General features: G+C 50.1%; 1 protein-coding gene across 5 annotated transcripts in view; it reads left to right on the top strand.

The window, feature by feature from the left end:
* col16a1 (collagen, type XVI, alpha 1) overlaps positions 1-22,402 on the top strand; it is a 410,059-nt gene extending 387,657 nt beyond the window's left edge. For all 5 annotated transcript variants that reach the window (XM_068006392.1, XM_068006393.1, XM_068006394.1 and 2 more), the window contains 6 exons: positions 1,152-1,196; positions 5,108-5,296; positions 10,735-10,801; positions 12,192-12,365; positions 13,836-13,913; positions 15,545-22,402. In XM_068006392.1, the coding sequence (XP_067862493.1) occupies positions 1,152-1,196; positions 5,108-5,296; positions 10,735-10,801; positions 12,192-12,365; positions 13,836-13,913; positions 15,545-15,747 (756 nt within the window). In that variant the 3' untranslated portion in view covers positions 15,748-22,402. The remainder of the gene's footprint in view (positions 1-1,151; positions 1,197-5,107; positions 5,297-10,734; positions 10,802-12,191; positions 12,366-13,835; positions 13,914-15,544) is intronic.
* The last annotated feature ends 4,775 nt before the right edge of the window (positions 22,403-27,177 follow it).

Genomic DNA, 27,177 nt, shown 5'->3' with positions numbered 1-27,177 from the left:
GACTTGCTCCTGTTTAGACCCACAGTGGTGGAGCTGGGTGTAACTTCACTACATCACAGAGGGCTAACGGACCCCGGGTATATTAAACTCTGGCACCGCTTGGACTCACCGGATGGGATTGATCCCAACACACATAGAGGAAACACGCACTGTACCTCACTGTTACCCCCAGGTCCAAGCGTACCCTCATAGAATCATAGAAGGTTACAGCACGGAAGGAGGCCATTTGGCCCATCGAGTCCGTGCCGGCTCTATGCATGAGCAATCCAGCTCGTCCCACTGCCCCACCCTATCCCCATAGCCCCGCACATTTTATCATTTCAAGTATTTATCCAGTTCCCTTTTGAAGGCCATGATTGAATCTGCCTCCACCACCCCCTCGGGCAGTGCATTCCAGATCCTAACCACACACTGTGTAAAAAAGTTTTTCCTCATATCACCTTTGGTTCTTTTGCCAATCACCTTAAATCTATGCTCTCTGATTCTTGATCCTTCTGCCAATGGGAACAGTTTCTCTCTATCTACCCTGTCTAGACCCTTCATGATCTTGAACACCTCGATCAAATCTCCTCGCAACCGTCTCTGTTCCAAGGAGAACATCCCCAGTTTAGCCGCGTAATTTAAGTCCCTCATCCCTGGAATCATTCTAGTAAATCTCCTCTGCACCCTCTCTAAGGCCTTCACATCCTTCCTAAAGTGCGGTGCCCAGAACTGGACACAATACTCCAGTTGTGGCCAAACCAGTGTTTTATAAAGGTTCATCATAACTTCCTTGCTCTTGTACTCTATACCTCTATTTATAGAACCCAGGGAGGCTGCCACCTCCCACAATGCAGCACTCCCTCAGGAACGAATGCCAGGAAATTCCTCAAAGCCATTCCCACTCCTTCACCGTCACTTCACTGTTTATGCGGATAAACAGGGATTCCGGCAAAGTCACGCCGGGTCGGAGAGGGAATGGCTCTGAGGGATATCCCGGCCGACAGCTCAGCTGAACACAAGACATTCACTTCATCCAATCAGTCTGTTTGTTATATTTTACCAAAAACAAAAGACGTTGGTGGGCTTTCCAATGCTCAGGTTTATCAATCAGAAGGCCTCGTGGTGAGCTCATGCTTCAAGCTGTGATGTTCAGTATTCTTTTCTCCTAGGGTCAACCTGGTAAACCTGGAATTACGGGGTCACCTGGGCAAAAGGTAAGAAATGATACTGAGAATGGATCACATGCTCCTCACCCTTGGGTCTATGCAAATGAGATGGTTTGACTTGGCTCAGTGGAATATTCCAAGGATTTTATCTGTACTTTTTATAAAGCCTCCTTATTGTGTCCTTACCCTGTTGGTATCTCAATAACTGGCATTCACTAAAAGATTTATTTTATATTTGCGGGTAAAGCCCTTTCTGCTGGTTTCCCATTCCCACCGTGGCCCAGAGGGAGGATGGATAATCCTATCCCTCCCAATGCTGCTGGATCTGGTTGCTGGTGGGTGACTTTCTCCCCCTGCTTCCCCTCCCTCCCTGTGCAGCAACACACAACCGCTGCTCAGCTGCTCCCCAGAGTGATTATCGGGAACTCCATGACGTGGGGATTCCAGACACAAACTCACGGCCCACCACTTCCTTCACTCAGCATCGCTCCTCCAGTGTGGCACCAGCTTGGGATTTTGTCAGCCTCTGACCAGCTCTTAGTAGATGGTCAGGTTTAGAGAGTCTATTAATGGGTTCTCACAGCATTCATCAGAGAACGTTGAACAAGAAAAGCCCATCAGCCCAGGTGTGATCCAGCATAGCCCACCCTTGATACCTGGGTCCACTATAGATGTATTGGAGGAGATGATGAATTTGTCTTGTTTTTAATGGTTGAAATGTTCTGGAAGAATTTTCAAATGGGGTCAAAGCCAAGGTTGAAGATGAAGCCTAAGGTGTTGGGAATAAGAAAGGATTGCATTTATATTGCACCTTATCGCCAAAACATCTCAAGGTGATTCATTTACAAATCACTCACTTTGAACCACAGCCATTTTGTGCACAGCAATGAGATGAATGACCAGTTAATCTGATTTTGATGGTGTTGGCTGAGGGCAGAATATCGGCCAGAAGGTCGCAAGTTCACAACCCACTCCAGAGACTTGAGCACATAATCCAGGCTGACACTCCAGTGCAGTACCGAGGGAGCGCTGCACTGTCAGAGGTGCCATCTTTCAGATGAGATGTTAAACTGAGGCCCCGTCTGCCCTCTCAGGTGGATGTAAAGGATCCCATGGCACTATTCGAAGAAAGCAGGGAAGTTCTCCCCGGTGTCCTGGCCAATATTTATCCCTCAACCAACATCACTAAAAACAGATTATCTAGTCATTATCTCATTGCTGTTTGTGGGATCTTGCTGTGCGCCGATTGCCTGCTGTGTTTCCGACATTACAACAGTGATTACGTTTCGAAAGTACTTCATTGGCTGCGAAGCACTTTTGGACATCCTGAGGTCATGAAAGGTACAATAGAAATACAAGTTCTTTCTTTTTATCGATCATTTCAAAGTCCTGCCGGGTTACTTAAGGGCGTTTTATTTTCCAAATAGACCACCCAATACATACTGTTTGATTCCAATAATCCATGAGGAACCAAGACCAAGCAAGTCAGGAACCTTACGGAGTCAGTTTGGTCAAGCCTAGACCTCTCTGTATTACTACTAGTGTCTTCCTTCCTCCCCTGGAGCTGTTGGCTCCTTGTTCTATTCGTTACCTCACTCCTGACACGATTGCTGAATACAGACAGGGACCACAGGATCATTGCTTTTTAAAAATTCATCCTCAGGATATAGGCATCGCTGGCAAGGCCAGCATTTATTGCCCATCCCTAGTTGCCCTGAGAAGGTGATGGTGGGCCGCCTTCTTGATATAGCAGTTTAATATAACGGAGTGACTTGCTTGGCCACTTCGAAGGGCAATTAAGAGTCAACCATGTTGGTGTGGGACTGGAGTCACACATCGGCCCAGACCAGGTTAGGACGGCAGGTTTCCTTCTGTAGAGGATATCAGTGAACCAGCTGGATTTTTACAACAATCCAACAGTTTCATGGTCACTTTTACTGAGACCAGCTTTTTATTTCCAGATGTTTTTCAATAATTCTCCGAATTATTAGTCCAGGTCTCCGAAGTACTAATCCGGGTTCTCCGGATTACTGGTCCGGGTCCTCCGGATCACTGGTCCGGGTCCTCCGGATCACTGGTCCGGGTTCTCCGGATTACTAGTCGAGTAACATAACCACTACACCACCGTACCGCTTGTGGGACCGGAAATGTTACCCTGGTTATTAAGGGTGTGTATCTGGGCTGGGGTTTTGAAGCACATTGTTGGGTACATGTAATGGGAGATTTACCTCATGCTGTACCTGGCCTCGGGGAAAATCACGGCCTTGTATTCTGACTCCGATACACTGTAGGGACCGTCACCCACGGCCATGCACTGTTCGCGATGTACAGGCAAGGCACCACCAATAGTACACATCCTTTTTTTTTATTCGTTCATGGGATGTGGGCGTCACTGGCGAGGCCAGCATTTATTGCCCATCCCTAATTGCCCTTGAGAAAGTGGTGGTGAGCCACCTTCTTGAACCGCTGCAGTCTGTGTGGTGAAGGTTCTCCCACAGTGCTATTAGGTAGGGAGTTCCAGGATTTTGACCCAGCGACGATGAAGGAACGGCGATATATTTCCAAGTCGGGATGGTGTGTGACTTGGAGGGGAACGTGCAGGTGGTGGTGTTCCCATGTGCCTGCTGCTCTTGTCCTTCTAGGTGGTAGAGGTCACGGGTTTGGGAGGTGCTGTCGAAGAAGCCTTGGCGAGTTGCTGCAGTGCATCCTGTGGATGGTACACACTGCAGCCACAGTGCGCCGGTGGTGAAGGGAGTGAATGTTTAGGGTGGTGGATGCGGTGCCAATCAAGCGGGCTGCTTTGTCCTGGATGGTGTCGAGCTTCTTAAGTGGTGTTGGAGCTGCACTCATCCAGGCAAGTGGAGAGTATTCCATCACACTCCTGACTTGTGCCTTTTAGATGGTGGAAAGGCTTTGGGGAGTCAGGAGGTGAGTCACTCGCCGCAGAATAGCCAGCCTCTGTCCTGATCTTGTGGTCACAGTATTTATATGGCTGGTCCAGTTAAGTTTCTGGTCAATGGTGACCCCCAGGATGTTGATGGTGGGGGATTCGGCGATGGTAATGCCGTTCAATGTCAAGGGGAGGTGGTTAGACTCTCTCTTGTTGGAGATAGTAATTGCCTGGCACTTATCTGGCGCGAATGTTACTTTCCACTTATCAGCCCAAGCCTGGATGTTGTTCAGGTCTTGCTGCATCCGGGCTCGGACTGCTTCATTATTTGAGGGGTTGCGAATGGAACTGAACACTGTGCAAGCATCAGCGAACATCCCCATTTCTGACTTTGTGATGGAGGGAAGGTCATTGATGAAGCAGCTGAAGAACTCCTGCAGCAATGTCCTGGGGCTGAGATGATTGGCCTCCAACAACCACTACCATCTTCCTTTGTGCTAGGTATGACTCCAGCCACTGGAGAGTTTTGCCCCTGATTCCCATTGACTTCAATTTTACTAGGGCTCCTTGGTGCCACACTTGGTCAAATGCTGCCTTGGTGTTAAGGGCAGTCACTCTCACCTCACCTCTGGAGTTCAGCTCTTTTATCTATGTTTGGACCAAGGCTGTAATGAGGTCTGGAGCCGAGTGGTCCTGGCGGAACCCCAACTGAGCATCGGTGAGCAGGTTATTGGTGAGTAAGTGCCGCTCAATAGCACTGTCGACGACACCTTCCATCACTTTGCTGATGATTGAGAGTAGACTGATGGGGCGGTAATTGGCCAGATTGGATTTGTCCTGCTTTTTGTGGACAGGAGATACCTGGGCAATTTTCCACATTGTCGGGTAGATGCCAGTGTCGTAGCTCTACTGGAACAGCTTGGCTAGAGGCGCGGCTCGTTCTGGAGCAAATACGGCCTCTGGTATTGTCACGCATTTCTTCCTGGGATCAACGGGAATGTCGGGGTGGAATCCCATCCCAGGCGGGGAATGGATTTCTCATACTTTTTCTGCACCTTTTTGTCCTCAGGGCGAGCCAGGAAATCCGGGTGAAAAGGGTGCCCAGGGAGAGAGAGGAAAACCTGGGCTGTACGGTGGGTCAGGTAAGAGTGGCGGCATGGGATTACCGGGCCCGCCCGGTTCTCCCGGAGAAAGAGGATTACCCGGCTCTTCAGGATCTGCAGGTGCGCCTGGAATACCGGGAGTGCCAGGAACAGGGGTAAGGAATTATACTTCAGCCTGTGCCTCACTGCCGTTCAGTGAAGGAGGAAGTGTATTTAATGTAGAAATTACAATCATTCTTTCAGAAGAGGCGAGTTTCCACCTGGGTGTCTGGTAAGGACTGAACTTTGTGTCACTCCTGCTTCATGGGTCCAGTCCTCTCCACTGTGGGCCAGTCCTCTCCACATCCCTCCTGCTGTGTTCATTAGAAGATCTCAAGCACTCAAAAGGCCATGACCCCAAAAATCGGCAGTTTACGCTGGGATCATGCTGACCCTGCCAAAGTTCACGGGGTCAGGGGGAGGAGCCTACAGGAGCGGGCTTTCAGGGACGTACCAGACAAAGATGGGAAGGTAGGAACAGGAGGAGGCCATTCAGCCCCTCGAACCTGCTCCCCCATTCACTTAGATCAGGGCTAATCTGTGTCTTTACTCCATCTACCCGCCTTGGTTCCATAACCCTTAATACCCTTCCCTGACAAAAATCTGTCAATCTCAGTTTTGAAATTTTCAATTGACCCCCAGCCTCAACAGCTTTTTGGGGGAGAGAGTTCCAGATTTCCACTCCCCTTTGTGTGAAGAAGTGCTTCCTGACATCACCCCTGAACAGCCGAGCTCTAATTATAAGGTTATGCCCCTTGTTCTAGACTTTCCCACCAGAGGAAATAGTTTCTCTCTATCGACCCTATCAAATCCTTTAATCATCTTAAGCACCTCAATTAAATCACCCCTTAATCTTCTATACTCAAGGAAATACAGGCCTAGTCGATGCAACCTGTCCTCATAATTTAACCCTTTTAGCCCCGTATCATCCTGGTGAATTTTCTCTACCTTTTCCCACTCAGCTACATCCTTCTTGTAGTGAGGGCTCCAGAACTGCACACAATACTCCAGGTAGGGCCTGACTGACCCACTGGACAGAGGCAGGATAACCTCCTTCAATTCCCCGTTTTTATACAACCTAACACCCCATACTCTCTGGACTGAAGCCGAAGGTTGGCTCGATGTTTTGAGGATCTATTCACAATAATTTCTACATCCCATTCCTGATTTATTTTTCTCAGTATTTTCCCAATAACCCGATAATCCCTCTGCTTATTCCACATCCCTAAGTGCGTGACTTTACACGTATCTGCATTAAACCACATCTGCCAGTTGTTGGCCCATCTCCCCAAACAGTCTAAGTTTACCTGTCAAAATCAAAATACTGCAGATGCTGGAAATCTGAAGTAAAAACAGACAATACTGGAAATTCTCAGCAAGTGAGGCAGCATCTGTAGAGAAAGAAACAGAGTTAACATTTCAGGTCGATGACCTTTCGTCAGAACTGGAAGAGGGTGGTAGGTCTGTGGAATTTGCTGCCCCAGGAAGCTGTGGAAGCTACATCATTAGATAAATTTAAAACAGAAATAGACAGTTTCCTAGAAGTAAAGGGAATTAGGGGTTATGGGGAGCGGGCAGGAAATTGGACATGAAGCTGAGTTCGGATCGGTCAATGCCCTGTGGGTGGCGGAGAGGGCCCAGGGGCTATGTGGTCGGGTCCTGCTCCGACTTCTTGTGTTCTTTAGATTTGTGGTTGGGATCAGATCAGCCATGATCTTATTGAATGGCGGAGCAGGCTCGAGGGGCCGATTGGCCTACTCCTGCTCCAATTTCTTATGTTCTTATGTTCTTAAGTTGAAGATTAAACAGTTTTTAACCAAGGGAAGGGGCCAGGGAAAGGGGGGGAGGGGAGGAAAGAACAAAAGGGACGGTCTGTGATAGGGTGGAGGGCACGAGTGATTAAATGATAAAAGGGATGGTGGTGCAAGGTAAGGAGGGTGGGAATGGGACAGGTTAAGAAACAAAAGATGGGTCTAGAGGTGCTGTAACTGGCAACAGCAGAACCATTACCAGCACCTGCTGTCCGACAAAATGGGAGCAGTGGTTCTGATCTGAAGTTATTGAAATCAATGTTCAGTCCAGAAGTTTGTAAAGTGCCTAATCGAAAGATGAGTTCCTGTTCCTCGAGCTTCCGTTGAGCTTCATTGGAACAGTGTAAGAGGTCGAGGACAGAGAGGTCAGAGGTCAGGGCAGGTCAGGGTCACGCTTGCAGACTGAGTGGACGTGTTCAGCAAAGTGATCACCCAATCTGCGTTTGGTCTGCCCAGTGTGGTTACAGGGCACTTAGAACATCATAATATGATTAGGCAGAGTCAGTGTGATTTTATGAAAGTGAAATCATGTTTGACAAATTTATTAGAGTTTTTTGATGATGTAACTAGCAGGGCAGATAAAGGGGAACCAGTGGATGCAGAATATTTGGATTTTCAAAAGGCATTCGATAAAGTGCCACATAAAAGGTTGTTACACAAGATAAGGGCTCATGGGGTTGGGGGTAATATATTAGCATGGATAGAGGATTGGTTAAAGGACAGAAAACAGAGAGTAGGGAGAAACGGGTCATTCTCAGGTTGGCAGGCTGTAACTAGTGGGGTGACGCAAGGATCAGTGCTCGAGCCTCAGCTATTTACAATCTATATTAATGACTTAGATGAAGAGACCGAGTGTAATGTATCCAAGTTTGGTGACGATACAAAGCTAGGTGGGAAAGTAAGCTGTGAGGAGGACACAAATAGTTTGCAAAGGGATATAGACAGGTTAAGTGAGTGGGCAAGAAGGTGTCAGATGGAGTATAATGTGGAGAAATGTGAGGTTATTCACTTTGGTCGGAAGAATAGAAAAATAGAATATTTTTTAAATGGTGAGAAACTATTAAATGTTGGTGTTCAGAGGGATTTGCATATCCTGGTACAAGAAACAAAATGTTAGCATGCAGGTACAGCAGGCAATTAGGAAGGCAAATCGTATGTTGGCCTTTATTGCAAGGGGGCTGGAGTACAAGAGTAAGGAAGTCTTACTACAATTGTACAGGGCTTTGATAAGACCTCACCTGGAGTACTGCGTACAGTTCTGGTCTCCTTACCTAAGGAAGGATATATTTGCCTTAGAGGTGCAATGAAGGTTCACTGGATTAAAGCCTGGGATGAGAGGGTTGTCCTATGAGGAGAGGTTGAGTAGAATGGGCCTATACTCTCTGGAGTTTAGAAGAATGAGAGGTGATCTCTTTGAAACAGATAAGATTCTGAGGGGGCTCGACAGGGTAGATGCTGAGAGGTTGTTTCCCCTGGCTGGAAACTCTAGAACCAGGGGGCAAAGTCTCAGGATAAGGGGTCGACCACTTAAGACCGAGATGAGGAGGAATTTCTTTACTCAGAGGGTTGTGAATCTTTCCGAGCCCTGGGAAACCCGGCCTGCAGCCGTTAAATTCAAATCTCTGACAAAATCTGAGGAAAGGAGCCTCATTTCAAAATTATAATCACAGACCCGCCTCTCCAGAGCGGGTCACTCGGACACCCACGCCTATCACCATATCCTTCTAGTCCTTTCTCCCTCGTGTTTATCCAGCTTCCCCTTAAATGCATCTATTCACCTCAACTACTCCTTGTGGGAGTGAGTTCCACATTCTAACCACTCTCTGGGTAAAGAAGTTTTTCCTGAATTCCCTATTGGATTTATTAGTGACTATCTTATATTTATGGCCCCTAGTTCTGGCCTCCCCCACAAGTGGAAAATCTTCTCCACGTCTACCCGATCAAACCCCGTCATAATCTTAAAGGATGAATCCCATCTGGCTCAGGAGCTTTACTCACTATTCAATACTCTACCAGGTCACTCCTCAGTTCTCTTTTCGAGAGAAAAGAGCCCCGGCCTGTTCAATCTTTCCTGATAGGTATATCGTCTCAGTTCTGGTTTCATCCTTATAAATCTTTTTTGCACCTTCTCCAGTGCCTCGATATCCTTTTTGTAATATGGAGACCAGAATTGTGGTTCTGTGAAGCCTGGTCTCAAACCCAGAGCTGATCAGAATCAGGGGGCTAACCAGGAAATGTTAATAAAGTCCAATAATAGGGACAGTGTGGCATCCTTATTATTTTTCTTGTTCTCGAGGAGCATCCTGTAATTAAGTGGATCAAGGTGAGATTCAATTAAATCTGTCATTCCAAGATACTGAAAGGGACAATGCTTTACCAAGAAATGTTTTTGTTAAGCACAAACCAGACTAACATAAATCATCTGAAAGCAGCTTATCACAGAAACCCGGAAACCCCGGGAAGGCGGAGGTCCGGCTGAATTTAACGGCAGGACCTCATTAGAATTTTTTACTCCGTTTCCCGCCCAGCAGCCGGCCAGATGGAGAGAGGCCGGTCACTGCCGGGAGGGAAAGCCGGTGATAGAGAGGCCGGTCACTGCCGGGAGGGAAAGCCGGCCAGAGAGAGAGGCTGGATGCTGCCGGGAGGGAAAGCCAGTGATAGAGAGGCCGGTCACTGCCGGGAGGGAAAGCCGGCCAGAGAGAGAGGCTGGATGCTGCCGGGAGGGAAAGCCAGTGATAGAGAGGCCGGTCACTGCCGGGAGGGAAAGCCGGTGATAGAGAGGCCGGTCACTGCCGGGAGGGAAAGCCGGTGATGGAGAGGCTGGTCACTGCCGGGAGGGAAAGCCAGTGATAGAGAGGCTGGTCACTGCCGGGAGGGAAAGCCGGTGATGGAGAGGCTGGTCACTGCCGGGAGGGAAAGCCGGCCAGAGAGAGAGGCTGGATGCTGCCGGGAGGGAAAGCCGGTGATAGAGAGGCAGCAGCCGAGGACCGCTGGGGACGGTCTCCATCAATCGAGAAAATTGGGGGTCGATGGTCGGGGAGGGATCTCGGAGCATGGAGGAGAGGAGGGGGGGGAATCGGGGGGAGGAGAGAGATTCGGGGTAATCGGGGGGTGGAGAGAGATTGGGAGGGGGAAGAGATCGCGGGGGAGGCAAGGGATCGCGGTGGGGGAGAGGAGGGATTGCGGGGGGGAGGGATCGGAGGAGAGATCACGGGGAGGGGGGGAGGAGGGGTCGCGGGGGGAGGGGAGGAGGAATCGCGGGGGGAGGGGAAGAGGAATCGCGGGGAGGGGTCGCGGGGGGAGGGGAGGGATCGCAGGGGGGAGGAGAGATCGCGGGGGGGGGGAGGAGAAATCGCGGGAGTGGTTGCTGGGGAGGGTCGGCCGATCGCGGCAGGTCTGCTTGAGGAACCGGGGGGGAAGCTCTCCTGCTCCTCCTCGCCCACAAGCAGTGCTGGAAAACACTTGCCTGCTGGGTCCGGCAGCTCCCGCCTCCCTTTACTTGGTGGGTTCCCCGAGGCCCGGGGGGGGGTTAAAATTCCCCCCAGAGTGTAATTGTCCCCCGTGCGTTATGTGTGATGAAACTGCAAACTTGTCGTTTATTTGCGAGTTTCCGATTCTGTTACATGTGGAACACAAAGGGAACACAGTTTTTATAAAAGAAATGCCCCTTTAACCGGGGTAATCCACCCAATCACGTGACAGGTTCTCAAACTAACGCCATGGTCTTTGGTTCCTTCCAATAGGCTGAAGCCGTGAACTTTGATGAGATCAAGAGGTTAATAAGACAGGAAGTTATAAAAATCTTTGATGGTAAGTGCCCCTCTGTATTCATGTTCCTTTATCTCCTTCCGTTCTCCTGCCGTCACACGCCAGATAATTTGAGTTCTACAATTCCGAGTGTTTGACGGAGGAAATTAATTGTCTGCCTCTTTACCAGATAAAAGCGCAAGTGTCTGGGGACCAAATTGCCAAGGACTGAGCAACACACACCCAGTTCCTCCCAATCCCTGAGTTCCTGATCTCGGCCTTGCTGCTCTGAGGAGTTGCGGTGGGAGCCAGGTAGTCTTCCCCTCCCCCTCTGCAGGAGGAGCGGGTGACCATCTCTGGGCCTCGCTCACGCAGATGCTGATGGGTGGCTGGCAATGGTAACAGCTGGAGTCTGGGGGTCACCCTCTGAGCCTTGAAAGGTGCCCGATATCACTGATGGAATGGGCACTAATATAGGGGGGAACCCTCTCCCTGAAAAAGGGGGAAACCCTCTCCCTGATTATAGGGGGGAACCCTCTCCCTGATTATAGGGGGGAACCCTCTCCCTGATTATAGGGGGGAACCCTCTCCCTGATTATAGGGGGGAACCCTCTCCCTGATATAGGGGGGAACCCTCTCCCTGATATAGGGGGAAACCCTCTCCCTGAAAAAGGGGGGAACCCTCTCCCTGAAAAAGGGGGGAACCCTCTCCCTGAAAAAGGGGGGAACCCTCTCCCTGAAAAAGGGGGGAACCCTCTCCCTGAAAAAGGGGGGAACCCTCTCCCTGAAAAAGGGGGAAACCCTCTCCCTGATATAGGGGGGAACCCTCTCCCTGAAAAGGGGGGAAACCCTCTCCCTGAAAAAGGGGGGAACCCTCTCCCTGAAAAAGGGGGAAACCCTCTCCCTGAAAAAGGGGGGAACCCTCTCCCTGATATAGGGGGGAACCCTCTCCCTGATATTAGTGCTGCTGGATAGCCCGCTCGCTAATACTGGCTGCCATGTTATGCTGCTGAGCAGGCCATTCTCTATCATCAGACTATCTTTCTTTGACATTGCTGTTGCTTTTAACCTTCGACCCCAAGTCGAGTCACGTGCGACATGCGGGGAGTGACACTGAAATATTTAAAGGAGCAGGTATGACATTATGGGGCGAGAATCAACTCAGTCAGGAACACCTTAGAAGCTATGGTCTTGGTGCAGTGCAGCTGTGGTCACAGTATTGAGCCTATATCTCCTTTCCAGTTTACCTCGTACTCTATTCCCTGTGCTCTGAGCTGTCCTTTGACCCGAGGAGGTAGCCAGTAGTGGCCTGTGAGCTTACCCTGCCCCGAATCCCAGAGACAGCTCTGACTCTCATCATTCTCTGGTGTAGTTTTCCAAGGTGTTGCCCAACAGTACGTTGATCACCAGAACCCACTGCAGCTCATTTAATGGCCGACGTTCTGTTTTCTAGAAAGAATGACCTACTACGTATCCAGAGTGTGTCCTCCGTCAGACATAGCAAGCCCGGGAAGGCCAGGGCCTCCTGGTAAACCTGGAACCTCCGGGCATCCTGGGCAACCAGGCCAGCCTGGAATGCCAGGCCAGATCGGAAGAGATGGACGTCCTGGTTTGCCTGGGCCTAAAGGTATCATTCATTTTAAACATGTACAATCAAACTTAGGGTTCTGCATTAGTTAAACTCCATGCTGTCTGTGTATTTGGTGTATGTGCTAGTTGCCATGTTGATTTCCAAAGTGAGGCTCTGATGACAGATTTTCAAAATGGCAGCCACTCCCCTCTTTCCTGCTCATTTCATCAACCGTCCTGCCCCTTGTCTTTATTTCTTCCAATTCCATATCTCTTTCCACCGTCACTCATGTTTTCTGATTTAATCTTTGTCTAGTTTGCTTTCTCGCTCTCCCATTCCTCCCTCATTCTCACATCTACTCCTGTTCCGCTTTTTTTTTTGATTTCCCTCTCGTCTTTCCAGCTCGTTTTGCCTCTTCCTTTGGATTTCACAGCTTTTTGCTGCACAATTCTTCCTGATTTTGGAGATTTACTTTCGCTTTCATCATACGGTGTTTCGGAGTGTTTAACCTTTGCAGCACAATGGAAAACCTACGTTGCTCCTTATAGGAGACCATTTTACAAAACAGCACCCCCAGTGTCAGGAACCCGTACTGGGAATTCAGGAGCGTGCTCTGCATCATTTCCTGCCCTTTTAGGGAGTAAGGCTTGGCGTGTTTGATGGGACAGTGTAGAGGGAGCTTTACTCTGTATCTAACCCGTGCTGTACCTGCCCTGGGAGTGTTTGATGGGACAGTGTAGAGGGAGCTTTACTCTGTATCTAACCTGTGCTGTACCTGCCCTGGGAGTGTTTGATGGGACAGTGTAGAGAGAGCTTTACTCTGTATCTAACCCGTGCTGTACCTGCCCTGGGAGTGTTTGATGGGACAGTGTAGAGGGAGCTTTACTCTGTATCTAACCCGTGCTGTACCTGCCCTGGGAGTGTTTGATGGGACAGTGTAGAGGGAGCTTTACTCTGTATCTAACCTGTGCTGTACCTGCCCTGGGAGTGTTTGATGGGACAGTGTAGAGGGAGCTTTACTCTGTATCTAACCTGTGCTGTACCTGCCCTGGGAGTGTTTGATGGGACAGTGTAGAGGGAGCTTTACTCTGTATCTAACCTGTGCTGTACCTGCCCTGGGAGTGTTTGATGGGATAGTGTAGAGGGAGCTTTACTCTGTATCTAACCTGTGCTGTACCTGCCCTGGGAGTGTTTGATGGGACAGTGTAGAGGGAGCTTTACTCTGTATCTAACCCGTGCTGTACCTGCCCTGGGAGTGTTTAATGGGACAGTGTAGAGGGAGCTTTACTCTGTATCTAACCTGTGCTGTACCTGCCCTGGGAGTGTTTGATGGGACAGTGTAGAGGGAGCTTTACTCTGTATCTAACCCGTGCTGTACCTGCCCTGGGAGTGTTTGATGGGACAGTGTAGAGGGAGCTTTACTCTGTATCTAACCTGTGCTGTACCGCCCCCCCACCGTGAATCATTGGTGCTCGCTCTACGTGAATCCCAGTCCTTAACAAGTTGTTGGAATATTTTTTGGAACAGGTCCTTCTGGCCCTAAGGGAGATCGAGGTGAAAATGGCATTGGTCATACGGGTGAACCTGGCACCCCTGGGCCTCACGGTGAGTAAAATTCACTCCGAAGTCACGTTGTTGAGGGTTTGATACCTAAAGAGGGCCCTTGTTTCACAGCCTTTCTTTCATTGACATATCCTTTGGTTTTAGAGGGGTTTCTTTGGAAAAGAAATCTTTTGACACAATCTATACAGAAAAGGTTTTGTCAAACTAGCAAGTCAGTCTTGCAACCTCCTGGTTTACTGCTGGTTTGGATCATTGTTGGGTTATTGAGTCAGAAATACAAGGACTCACACCCTTACTCCTGATTCTTGACATCAGCCAGACTATCCGGCCAAGGTAACTAGCAGAGGTGAGACTTCTCTAGATTGAGGGAGGCAAATTCGGAGTGCGTGAATACCACACCTCCAACCAGGCATCTCTAGGGCAGCTATGATAAAGGCCCCTGTAGAAGTCCTACTTCTGCACTGTCAGTTATCTTGACTAACCTTCATGAATTCTTTGAAGCAGTAACAGAAAGAGTAGATAAGGGTAATGTGATAGATGGATTTTCAAAAGGCCTTTGATAAGGTACCACATAGTGGACTCATGAAGTCAGGGGACAAGTAGCAGAATGGTTTGCAAGCTGGCTACAAAACAGGAAACAGAGAGTAGGGGTTAAAGGTCGTTGTGGGAAGTGGTGTTCCACAGGGATTGGTGCTGGGACCACTGTTGTTCACAATTTACATCAACGATTTGGACTCGGGAATCAGAAATACAATTTCAAAATTTGCAGATGGCAGCAAATTGGGGGGTGCAGCTAATACTGAGGAGGACTGCGACAAAATACAAGAAGACATTAATAAACCTGCAGAGTCGTCGTGTAAATGGCAAATGAATTTCAGTATAGATAGGTGTGAGGTGGGACATTTTGGTTGGAGGAATAAGGAGGCCACATACTGCTTGGAAAATAAGAGTCTAAATGGGATAGAGAAGTAGAGGGATCTGGGGGTACAGATACACAAATCACTAAGACCATAAAAATAGCAAACCAAGCACTGGGGTTCATTTCTAGAGGGATAGAATTGAAAAGCAGAGAAGATATGTTAAACTTGTATAGAACATTGGTTGGACCTCACTGAGCACTGTGAACGGTTCTGGTCTCCATATTATAAAAAAGAGATAGAGACATTGGAGAAGGTGCAAAAACGATTTACAAGGATGATACCAGAACTGTTCCACGGGCGATGGAAGAGAAGAGGCCCGGCAAAGGTAAATGTTGAATTATTTTTGTGGGTCGCGGAGGAGCAGGAGTTCACCCCTGGGGCCCACAAATATAACTTGGGCCGCTGCTGTCCCAGAACCCTCACCTTCTGCGATGGGGAAACTCCCCCCCCCCTCACAACTTACCTTGCTGGCGGCCCCACAGGCCGATCCTGAGGCCTCAATCAGGTGAGCTGGGTCGCGGTTCCTATTTGGCGCCCTGCAGTGTGCCTGTCAGATTTAAATGAGGCCAGGGCCTCTTCACCATCAGAACGGCCGGCCGACCAAAAGTCAAAATCGAGCCTTCTGTTTATGTTTTAGATCCTCAGCGGTTGCCGTTTCTTTATTTATAATTGGCCCGTTGACCCTAAGCTTTAAGTTATTGAGTAGTGGCCCCTTTGTTGACTGGGTCCACTATCTTGCCTTTTCCCTTTCAGGTCCACCAGGACTCCCAGGATACGGTAAAATTGGTCCACCGGGCCCAGCCGGCCAGCAGGGTGTGCCAGGTGTTCCAGGCCCACCGGGTCTTCAAGGATCATCAGGGAAGAATGGGCGTTGCTCACCCTCTGACTGCGTCATGAGGGTACCGGAGCCTTATAATGCCAAGAACTCAAAAGGACCGCCTCACTGGATCAATTAATCAAGACTTTTCTCATTTGCATTTTTTTTGGGGGGTGGGGGGTGGTTGAAATTTCTGATTTTTCCTTGTTTATTCCTTCTGGATGAATCATGTGAACAGCCTTTGAAAGTAGGCCCGAGTGATGAAGTGGCCACCCAATATATTATTTAAATGGTGATTGTAAAGGTGTCTGAGTTTCTCCAGCCTGTGGCAGTAGGCCCAACGTTTTACTCACTACAATTAGGCCCTGGTAGTCCTGCAATCGGCCAATCTCCTTTCCAGCACCACTGAAGATGCATTCTGGGTATCCCCGCGAACGGCTGAGTCTATCCCCGGTCCATGTGAGGCAGCTGGGCAGCAGCTGGAGCTCAGGGTGGCCAGCTCTGGTTGGACGTAGTCTTGGAGGTTTCACCACATGACCTCCCACTGCCCCACCCACACACTCCCACCATTGGTCGCCCAACACGTCCATCCTCCCTCAGCCCCGCTCCCGCCATTGGTCGCCCGACACGTCCATCCTCGCAACGTCCCACCTTCCCACAGCCAATTGGAAAGTGAGCAGACTCTTCATTATCCCATTGGATGATTCCTGACTGTCCGTCAAACAGCCCTTTCCCATCTCCGATATTTTAAAAAAATTTTATAAACAAAAGTGTTCAAAGAAAATGAAATAAAAAACTATTGTTTTAGTGCCCCAATGATTTTGCCCCGGGTGTTGCTCGCAGCAGGAGATTAATCTTTAATTCCTGGAGACTCCAGGACAACCCTGGAGCGTTGGCAACCCCTCGTTGAGGCACTGCCATTGGCCCTGCTTCTGTGGGTACAGGATGGAGCGAGGTGCCGGTGTCCAGTTCCCGATCACTCTCCAGTGACCCCCTGCTGGAAACAATGGCCGTGTGACTGTTGGTGAGCGGAGAGATAATTTTGGCCATGATGCCGAATGCAGCTGAATAGCTCACTGACACTCATTGCGTAGGCCCAGCCATGAAGACTGGCCACTGTTGTTGAGGTACCAGAGCTTGTAGAACCGTGTCCCAGTGAGAGTCAGCAGCTTCAGGAGGGGAGGGGAGGGTCAGAGAAAAAAATAATTTGATAAAAGCTAGTGGTCTCGGCCTGTGTACAGGTCCAGGCCCATTGAGTCGGCCAATATTCAGAACCTGTTCAGTCCCACTGCTCCCGTTATTTGATCTCCCTCCTTTCTCAACACTAAGCTCGTGTCCCCAAAGACCAGCTGCATGAGCGCCATTGCTAAGAGCTGCCCACAGGGATGTGGAGACTGCAACTTTTGAGGTGATGAGAGGGAGGTTGCCTTTCAATTAGCACTGGCTGGATTGTGGCTTAATTCTGGCCCAATAATCTGATCAGAATTGATTTAAACGTTTTCCTTTCCCTATAATCGCTGAGGTCCAATAATTCTGTTGTGTTTGTTTATTTTCGAGCTGTCAGTCGGACTGGTGGTTGTAATTTCGGGCTGTCGTGCATCCGGTGGTGAACTCGACAGTCTGCTTTCTCAATGGGATTGTGGGTGGGAATTTCGATAAATGTAAACTGGAGAGCGAAAGGCGGATTCCGAAATTCCAAGTCTGTTTTTCCCACTTCCTGTTCAGGACGGGAATCCTTCGATAATAATCTCTCCACCAGCAACAAAGCAACTCCTTGAACGCCCATACTGATTGCTCCCGTGCCCCATCCCCATCCTCCCGGTCCCACCTTTCCCCTTCCCTGTCCCATTCCACCCCCGTGCCCCATCCCCATCCTCCCAGTCCCACCTTTCCCCTTCCCTGTCCCATCCCACCCCCGTGCCCCATCCCCATCCTCCCGGTCCCACCTTTCCCCTTCCCTGTCCCATCCCACCCCCGTGCCCCATCTCTATCCAGCTCTTTACCCGATCCCACCATTACCCTGTCTCTCCCATTCCACCCCCTGATCCAGCCCTCTGCACAACCCCCACCCCATCCCCTGCCCCATCTATCTCCAGCTCTCTGACTGATTTTGTACTGGGCAGACAGCAGTGATTATAGATGACCGCGTACCACAGACTTCAAGTATGACAGGAGAACAGTGGACAATATCACTGAGCCTCTCGGCACCTGAGGCTGAAGTTAAAAGGTAATTTTCCGATTTTGGGCTCCCAACAGGTAAGGCGCCCCACTGGGAGAGCTCATCAGAAAGTTCCCCCTTAACTGTAAATGACCTTTGGGGTAATTTCCGATTTCCCGGCCGGTGGGAATTCTAGACCCCTGGCAGCACATGTTGGAGAGTCAGGCACCTCCCTCCTCAGTTACCGCTTTCTGACCTGATACTCACTGACCACGACACAGAACTACACCACGGTACAATGAGCAAGCACTGGCACAACTAAAAGCTTTCATAAAATCAAAGTATTATATCATTTTAGACATTAAAATGGGGACTAAATAACTGCTCCTGCCCAGGTCCAACTATAACCTCAAAGCCTATTTCACTTGACTCGATTCCCCGAGTACAGCACCAAGGAGAAATTTGAACATCATGCACAGTGTGACTCTGAATTCCCTGCATACACTCACCGTGCACAGTGTGACTCTGAATTCCCTGCAGACACTCACCGTGCACAGTGTGACTCTGAATTCCCTGCATACACTCACCGTGCACAGTGTGACCCTGAATTTCCTGCAAACAATGACCGTGCACAGTGTGACCCTGAATTTCCTGTACACAATCACCATGTACCGTGTGACCCTGAATTTCCTGAACACAATCACCGTGCAGTGTGACCCTGAATTTCCTGTACACAATCACCGAGCACAGTGTGACCTTGAATTTCCTGCATACACTCACCATGCACAGCGTGACCCTGAATTTCCTGTACACAATCACCGGGCATAGTGTGACCCTGAATTTCCTGTACACAATCACCGTGCACAGTGTGACCTTGAATTTCCTGTACACAATCACCGAGCACAGTGTGACCTTGAATTTCCTGCATACACTCACCATGCACAGCGTGACCCTGAATTTCCTGTACACAATCACCGGGCATAGTGTGACCCTGAATTTCCTGTACACAATCACCGTGCACAGTGTGACCTTGAATTTCCTGTACACAATCACCGAGCACAGTGTGACCCTGAATTTCCTGTACACAATCACCGTGCACAGTGTGACCTTGAATTTCCTGTAAACAATCACCGAGCACAGTGTGACCTTGAATTTCCTGCATACACTCACCATGCACAGCGTGACCCTGAATTTCCTGTACACAATCACCGGGCATAGTGTGACCCTGAATTTCCTGTACACAATCACCGTGCACAGTGTGACCTTGAATTTCCTGTACACAATCACCGAGCACAGTGTGACCTTGAATTTCCTGTACACACTCACCGTGCAGTGTGACCCTGAATTTCCTGTGCACAATCACCGTGCACCGTGTGACCCTGAATTTCCTGCATACAATCACCGGGCACTGTGTGATCCCGAAATTCCTGCATACACTCACCGTGCACCGTATGACTCTGAATTTCCTGTACACAATCACCGTGCAGTGTGACCCTGAATTTCCTGTACACAATCACCGAGCACAGTGTGACCTTGAATTTCCTGTACACAATCACCATGCAGAGCGTGACCCTGAATTTCCTGTACACAATCACCGTGCACAGCATGACCCTGAATTTCCTGTACACAATCACCGGGCATAGTGTGAACTTGAATTTCTTACACAATCACCGTGCACAGTATGACCCTGAATTTCCTGTACACAATCACCGGGCATGGTGTGACCCTGAATTTCCTGTACACAATCACCGGGCACAGTGTGACCCTGAATTTCCTGTACACAATCACCGTGCACAGCGTGACCCTGAATTTCCTGTACACAATCACCGGGCATAGTGTGACCCTGAATTTCCTGTACACAATCACCGGGCACAGTGTGACCCTGAATTTACTGTACACAATCACTGGGCACAGTGTGACCCTGAATTTCCTGTACACAATCACCGGGCAGAATGTGACCCTGAATTTCCTGTGCACAATCACCGGGCATGGTGTGACCCTGAATTTCCTGTACACAACCACCGTGCACAGTGTGACCCTGAATTTCCTGTACACAATCACCGGGCACAGTGTGACCCTGAATTTCCTGTACACAATCACCGGGCACAGTGTGACCCTGAATTTCCTGTACACAATCACCGGGCACAGTGTGACCCTGAATTTCCTGTACACAATCACCGGGCATGGTGTGACCCTGAATTTCCTGTACACAATCACCGTGCACAGTGTGACCCTGAATTTCCTGTACACAATCACCGTGCACAGTGTGACCCTGAATTTCCTGTACACAATCACCGTGCACAGTGTGACCCTGAATTTCCTGTACACAATCACCGGGCATAATGTGACCCTGAATTTCCTGTACACAATCACCGGGCATAGTGTGACCCTGAATTTACTGTACACAATCACTGGGCACAGTGTGACCCTGAATTTCCTGTACACAATCACCGGGCAGAATGTGACCCTGAATTTCCTGTACACAATCACCGGGCATGGTGTGACCCTGAATTTCCTGTACACAACCACCGTGCACAGTGTGACCCTGAATTTCCTGTACACAATCACCGGGCACAGTGTGACCCTGAATTTCCTGTACACAATCACCGGGCACAGTGTGACCCTGAATTTCCTGTACACAATCACCGGGCACAGTGTGACCCTGAATTTCCTGTACACAATCACCGGGCATGGTGTGACCCTGAATTTCCTGTACACAATCACCATGCACAGTGTGACCCTGAATTTCCTGTACACAATCACCGTGCACAGTGTGACCCTGAATTTCCTGTACACAATCACCGTGCACAGTGTGACCCTGAATTTCCTGTACACAATCACCGGGCACAGTGTGACCCTGAATTTCCTGTACACAATCACCGTGCACAGCGTGACCCTGAATTTCCTGTACACAATCACCGGGCATAGTGTGACCCTGAATTTCCTGTACACAATCACCGTGCGCAGTGTGACCCTGAATTTCCAATGCTCACTGCGACAGGTGATACTGGCAGTCGAGAGCAGAGTTGGAAAATTACACCTCACATCTCAGCGACTGGGAGAGCTTGATACTTTGTTTAAAAAAATAAATTTTAAAGCCTGGATTATTTTGGGGAAGTGATTTTAGAATTAAATTTTGTGAGATTGCGTGATGCTTTGTATCACACACTCCACTTTCAACCCTGCTATTTGTGTTTAAATCCGATTGATGAGATGAAAGGCTCCTGGGTCCATCGGCGTGAAACAAGACTGGGGCAGTCTGAACACAGTTCCTCCTCGATGTGAAGCCACAAAGCAAAACCGCTCACAAATTCAGAGAGCTCATAAGGAAAGCTGCAAATGTCACGATGGGGCAGTGGGAGAAATTCTTCTCAGCAACAGAATAAGAGACAATGCAGATCAAATAAAGGACGTTTTACTCTGTATCTAACCCGTGCTGTACCTGCCCTGGGAGTGTTTGATGGGACAGTGTAGAGGGAGCTTTACTCTGTATCCAACCCGTGCTGTACCTGCCCTGGGAGTGTTTGATGGGACAGTGTAGAGGGAGCTTTACTCTGTATCCAACCCGTGCTGTACCTGCCCTGGGAGTGTTTGATGGGACAGTGTAGAGGGAGCTTTACTCTGCATCTAACCCGTGCTGTACCTGCCCTGGGAGTGTTTGATGGGACAGTGTAGAGGGAGCTTTACTCTGCATCTAACCCGTGCTGTACCTGCCCTGGGAGTGTTTGATGGGACAGTGTAGAGGGAGCTTTACTCTGTATCTAACCCATGCTGTACCTGCCCTGGGAGTGTTTGATGGGACAGTGTAGAGGGAGCTTTACTCTGCATCTAACCCATGCTGTACCTGCCCTGGGAATGTTTGATGGGACAGTGTAGAGGGAGCTTTACTCTGTATCTAACCCGTGCTGTACCAGCCTGGGAGTGTTTGATGGGACAGTGTAGAGGGAGCTTTACTCTGTATCTAACCCATGCTGTACCTGCCCTGGGAGTGTTTGATGGGACAGTGTAGAGGGAGCTTTACTCTGTATCTAACCCGTGCTGTACCTGCCCTGGGAGTGTTTGATGGGACAGTGTAGAGGGAGCTTTACTCTGTATCTAACCCGTGCTGTACCTGTCCTGGGAGTGTTTGATGGGAGTTTAGCGAGAGCTTTATTCAGTCTCAAGCTGTAGATGTTGATTATCTCCTCTTCCTACGCTCTCCCGCACTCTTCCCCAGCTGCTGGGACAGGCCCACTACTGATTCTAGGCTTCTCATTTTGATATTGGTCGTCAGCACCTGCCGGTACAGGTTAATGCTGGTTACAACAAGCCACAACACCCACAGTCAGACTGACCAAATTACATGTGATGGAAGCTGGACTTCCTGAATAACGTGAGCTGTAACTCAATAGTGGGCCTCCCCCCAGTAACCGCTCACCTCTACCACTGAGGTACACCCTGACAGTCCTTCCTGCCTCTCTGCTGCTCTCCGTTTGCCCTGATGTCACCATGAAATAGGAACATGTTGCCTGAAATTGTCCAGTGAAATGTGTCGTCACAATCATGTGTTATTGTAACTTCTAAACGCCAACTGTTGGAGATGAGGGAGTTCCTCGTAACCCCTGCATTAAAGAGCATTAAAGAGGATTTTGAAAGAGCTGATCTTTGGAATAGTTTTGACGATATTGAAATGTGATAACAAGCTGGGTCTTGGCCCTCTCTTCATTTAATGAGAATTGTACCATGGTGATGGAATGGCTTACGGTGAGGTCCACTGGGAATCAGAACAAGACTGTGATCAAGGATGTCTCGGGTCTGGGCAGCACCTCTGAACATTTCCAGTCTGGTGCGTATTGCTGGGCCTTTCTGGTTTGGAACATTGTCTCTGGCCCTATTGGCCTTGAATGCACCTGGTCTGGAACATAGGTCTGAGTCCTGACCAGTCTGGAACGCATCAATCATCCAGGGGTCGGGAGACTTGGCAGTGAGGGGGGGGTTGGGAGACTCGGCAGTGAGGGGGGTCGGGAGACTCGGCAGTGAGGGGCGTCTAGAGCCTCGGCAGTGAGGGGGGGTCGGGAGACTCAGCAGTGAGGGGGGGGTTGGGAGACTCGGCAGTGAGGGGGGGATCGGGAGACTCGGCAGTGAGGGGGGATCGGGAGACTCGGCAGTGAGGGGGGGTCGGGAGACTCGGCAGTGAGGTGGGGGTCGGGAGACTCGGCAGTGAGGGGGGGTCGGGAGACTCGGCAGTGAGGGGGGGTCGGGAGACTCGGCAGTGAGGGGGGGTCGGGAGACTCGGCAGTGAGGGGGGGTCGGGAGACTCGGCAGTGAGGGGGGGTCGGGAGACTTGGCCGTGAGGGGGGGGTCGGGAGACTCGGCAGTGAGGGGGGGTCGGGAGACTTGGCCGTGAGGGCGGGCGGTCGGGAGACTCGGCCGTGAGGGGGGGTCGGGAGACTCGGCCGTGAGGGGGGGTCGGGAGACTCGGCAGCGAGGGGGGGTCGGGAGACTCGGCAGCGAGGGGGGGGGGGTCGGGAGACTCGGCCGTGAGGGGGGGGGGTCGGGAGACTCGGCAGCGAGGGGGGGATGCGGGAGCTGCCGGCTCCACAGGGTAAGTGGCCGTGTCCGCACTCATTGTGGGCCAGGAGTGCTTCCCCCGGACCCTCCAGGAAGCTTCTGCCCCCAGCCCCGAATGTCGACCTTCTCCCCCACCGATTGCCGGGGACCCTCCCCAAGGCTGCAGCCTCCTGTCGCTAGAGTCCCCTCCCGCCCACCGCCCACCCTGTCCATTTGATCAGCTGCCGGAGAGGGAGCTACAAAAGGTTAATGATGTCCTGTCGTTAACTTCAGCAGCACCTCCGTGCGCTGGGCCTTGCCGGTCTCCCCGTAAATACCGGGGCCATTGTTTCAGAAACTCAATCAGTCTTGTAGATGACAGCACACCAGGCAAAGCAGTGGAACTGAAAGAGGGGACTTATAAATAATAGGAGTTGGACGAAATATACCGATATGTATATATATATATATATACATACGTGAGGATGTCCCGCCACTGGCATCGGGCAGGCGGTGCTGTCACCCTGCCCACCGCCGCCCAAGTTCAAAATCACTCCCTCCTTGTCTGGGTATCCAGAATGGTGACTTCAGTTGTAGGTGTCATGGCCGACACTTTGGGGTAATGTTCCCTTGAGTTGGGTTCCCAGAGGACTGGTTTCAACTTTCAGTTAATAACTCAATTATGGCAACAGTGTCACAACAAAACAATTAATTCACCCCAAACCATTCTCAGACATGTCTCACCTCGGTGTCAGAAGGTCGTGGGTTCAAGGCCCACACCAGAGACTTGAGCCCATAATCCATGTTGACACTCCCAGTGCAGTACTGAGGGAGTGCTGCACTGTCGGAGGTGTCATCTTTCGGATGAGACATTGGACCGATGCCCTGCCTGCCCTCGCAGGTGGATGTAAAAGATCCCACGGGCCTATTTCGAAGAAGAGCAGGGGAGCTCTCCCCAGTGTCCTGGCCAATATTTATCCCTCAACCAACATCACTGAAACAGATTACCTGCTCATTATCACATTGCTGTTTATGGGAGTTTGCGGACCAGTTATTCAGAGGCCGGACTAATAATCCGGAGTCATGAGTTCAAATCCCGCCAAGGCAGCTGGGCAATTTAAATTCAATTAATTCAATAAAATTTGGAATAAAAAAAACTACTATCAGTAATGATGGCCATGAAATTACCGGATTGTTGTAAAAACCCATCTGGTTCACTAATGCCCTTTAGGGAAGGAAACCTGCCATCCTTACCCAGTCTGGCCTTTTTGTGACTCCAGACCCACAGCAATGTGGTTGATTCTTAATCGCCCTCTGAAATGGCCAAGCAAGCCACTCAGTTGTACAATCTTGCTACAGAAAGTTACAATAAGAATAAAACCGGACGGGTCACCCGGCATCGGACCACTGGGCACCGGACACGACAAAGGCAAACGAAGCTCAGTCGACCCTGCAAACTCCTCACTAACATCTGGGGACTTGTGCCAAAATTGGGAGAGCTGTCCCACAGACTCATCAAGCAACAGCCTGACATAGCCATACTCACAGAATCATACCTTTCAGCCAACGTCCCAGACTCTTCCATCACCATCCCTGGGTATGTCCTGTCCCACAGGCAGGACAGTCCCACAGAGGTGGCGGTACAGTGATATACAGTCAGGAGGGAGCGGCCCTGGGAGTCCACAACATTGGCTCTGGACCCCATGAAATATCATGGCATCAGGTCAAACATGGGCAAGGAAACCTCCTGCTGATTACCACCTACCACCCTCCCTCAGCTGATGAATCAGTCCTTCTCCATGTTGAGCACCACTTGGAGGAAGCACTGAGGGTAGCAAAGGCACAGAATGTATTCTGGGTGGGGGACTTCAATGTCCATCACCAAGAGTGGCTCGGTAGCACCACTACTGACCGAGTTGACAGAGTCCTGAAGGACATAGCTGCTAGACTGGGCCTGCGGCAGGTGGTGAGCGAACCAACACGAGGGAAAAACTTACTTGACCTCGTCCTCACCAATCTACCTGTTGCAGAAGCATCTGTCCATGACAGTATTGGTAGGAGTGACGACCGCACAGTCCTCGTGGAGACGAAGTCCCGTCTTCGCACTGAGGACACCATCCAATGTGTTATGTGGCACTACCACCGTGCTAAATGGGATAGATTCAGAACAGATCTAGCAGCTCAAAACTGGGCATCCATGAGGTGCTGTGGGCCATCAGCAGCAGCAGAATTGTATTCCAGCACAATCTGTAACCTCATGGCCCGGCATATTCCTCACTCTACCATTACCAACAAGCCAGGGGATCAACCCTGGTTCAATGAAGAGTGTAGAAGAGCAGGCCAGGAGCAGTACCAGGCGTACCTAAAAATGAGGTGCCAATCTGGTGAAGCTACAACTCAGGACTACATGCATGCTAAACAGCGGAAGCAACATGCTATAGACAGAGCTAAGCGATTCCACAACCAACGGATCAGATCAAAGCTCTGCAGTTCTGCCACATCCAGTCGTGAATGGTGGTGGACAATTAAACAACTAACAGGAGGAGGAGGCTCTGTAAACATCCCCATCCTCAATGATGGCGGAGTCCAGCACATGAGTGCAAAATACAAGGCTGAAGCGTTTGCAACCATCTTCAGCCAGAAGTGCCGAGTGGATGATCCATCTCGGCCTCCTCCTGATATCCCCACCATCACAGAACCCAGTCTTCAGCCAATTCGATTCACTCCACGTGATATCAAGAAACGACTGAGTGCACTGGATACAGCAAAGGCTATGGGCCCTGACAACATCCCGGCTTTAGTGCTGAAGACTTGTGCTCCAGAACTAGCTGCGCCTCTAGCCAAACTGTTCCAGTTCAGCTACAACACTGGCATCTACCTGACAATGTGGAAAATTGCCCAGGTGTGTCCTGTCCACAAAAAGCAGGACAAATCCAATCCGGCCAATTACCGCCCCATCAGTCTACTCTCAATCATCAGCAAAGTGATGGAAGGTGTCGTCGACAGTGCTATCAAGCGGCACTTACTCACCAATAACCTGCTCACCGATGCTCAGTTTGGGTTCCGCCAGGACCACTCGGCTCCAGACCTCATTACAGCCTTGGTCCAAACATGGACAAAAGAGCTGAATTCCAGAGGTGAGGTGAGAGTGACTGCCCTTGACATCAAGGCAGCATTTGACCGAGTGTGGCACCAAGGAGCCCTAGTAAAATTGAAATCAATGGGAATCAGGGGGAAAACTCTCCAGTGGCTGGAGTCATACCTAGCACAAAGGAAGATGGTAGTGGTTGTTGGAGGCCAATCATCTCAGCCCCAGTGCATTGCTGCAGGAGTTCCTCAGGGCAGTGTCCTAGGCCCAACCATCTTCAGCTGCTTCATCAATGCTCCATCAGAAATGGGGATGTTCGCTGATGATTGCACAATGTTTGGTTCCATTCACAACCCCTCAGATAATGAAGCAGTCCGAGCCCGCATGCAGCAAGACCTGGCCAACATCCAGGCTTGGGCTGATAAGTGGCAAGTAACATTCGCGCCAGACATGTGCCAGGCAATGACTATCTCCAACAAGAGAGAGTCTAACCACCTCCCCTTGACATTCAATGGCATTACCATCGCCGAATCCCCCACCATCAACATCCTGGAGATCACCATTGACCAGAAAATTAACTGGACCAGCCACAAAAATACTGTGGCTACAAGAGCAGGTCAGAGGCTGGGTATTCTGTGGTGAGTGACTCACCTCCTGACTCCTCAAAGCCTTTCCACCATCTACAAGGCACAACTCAGGAGTGTGATGGAATGCTCTCCACTTGCCTGGATGAGTGCAGCTCCAACAACACTCAAGAAGCTTGACACCATCCAGGACAAAGCAGCCCGCTTAAT

The sequence above is a fragment of the Heptranchias perlo genome, chromosome 26 (assembly GCF_035084215.1).
Source record: "Heptranchias perlo isolate sHepPer1 chromosome 26, sHepPer1.hap1, whole genome shotgun sequence".
In the NCBI taxonomy this organism is placed as follows: domain Eukaryota; kingdom Metazoa; phylum Chordata; class Chondrichthyes; order Hexanchiformes; family Hexanchidae; genus Heptranchias; species Heptranchias perlo.
Note: the sequence above shows the minus strand (reverse complement) of the source record. Positions and strands in the feature narration are given on the sequence as shown.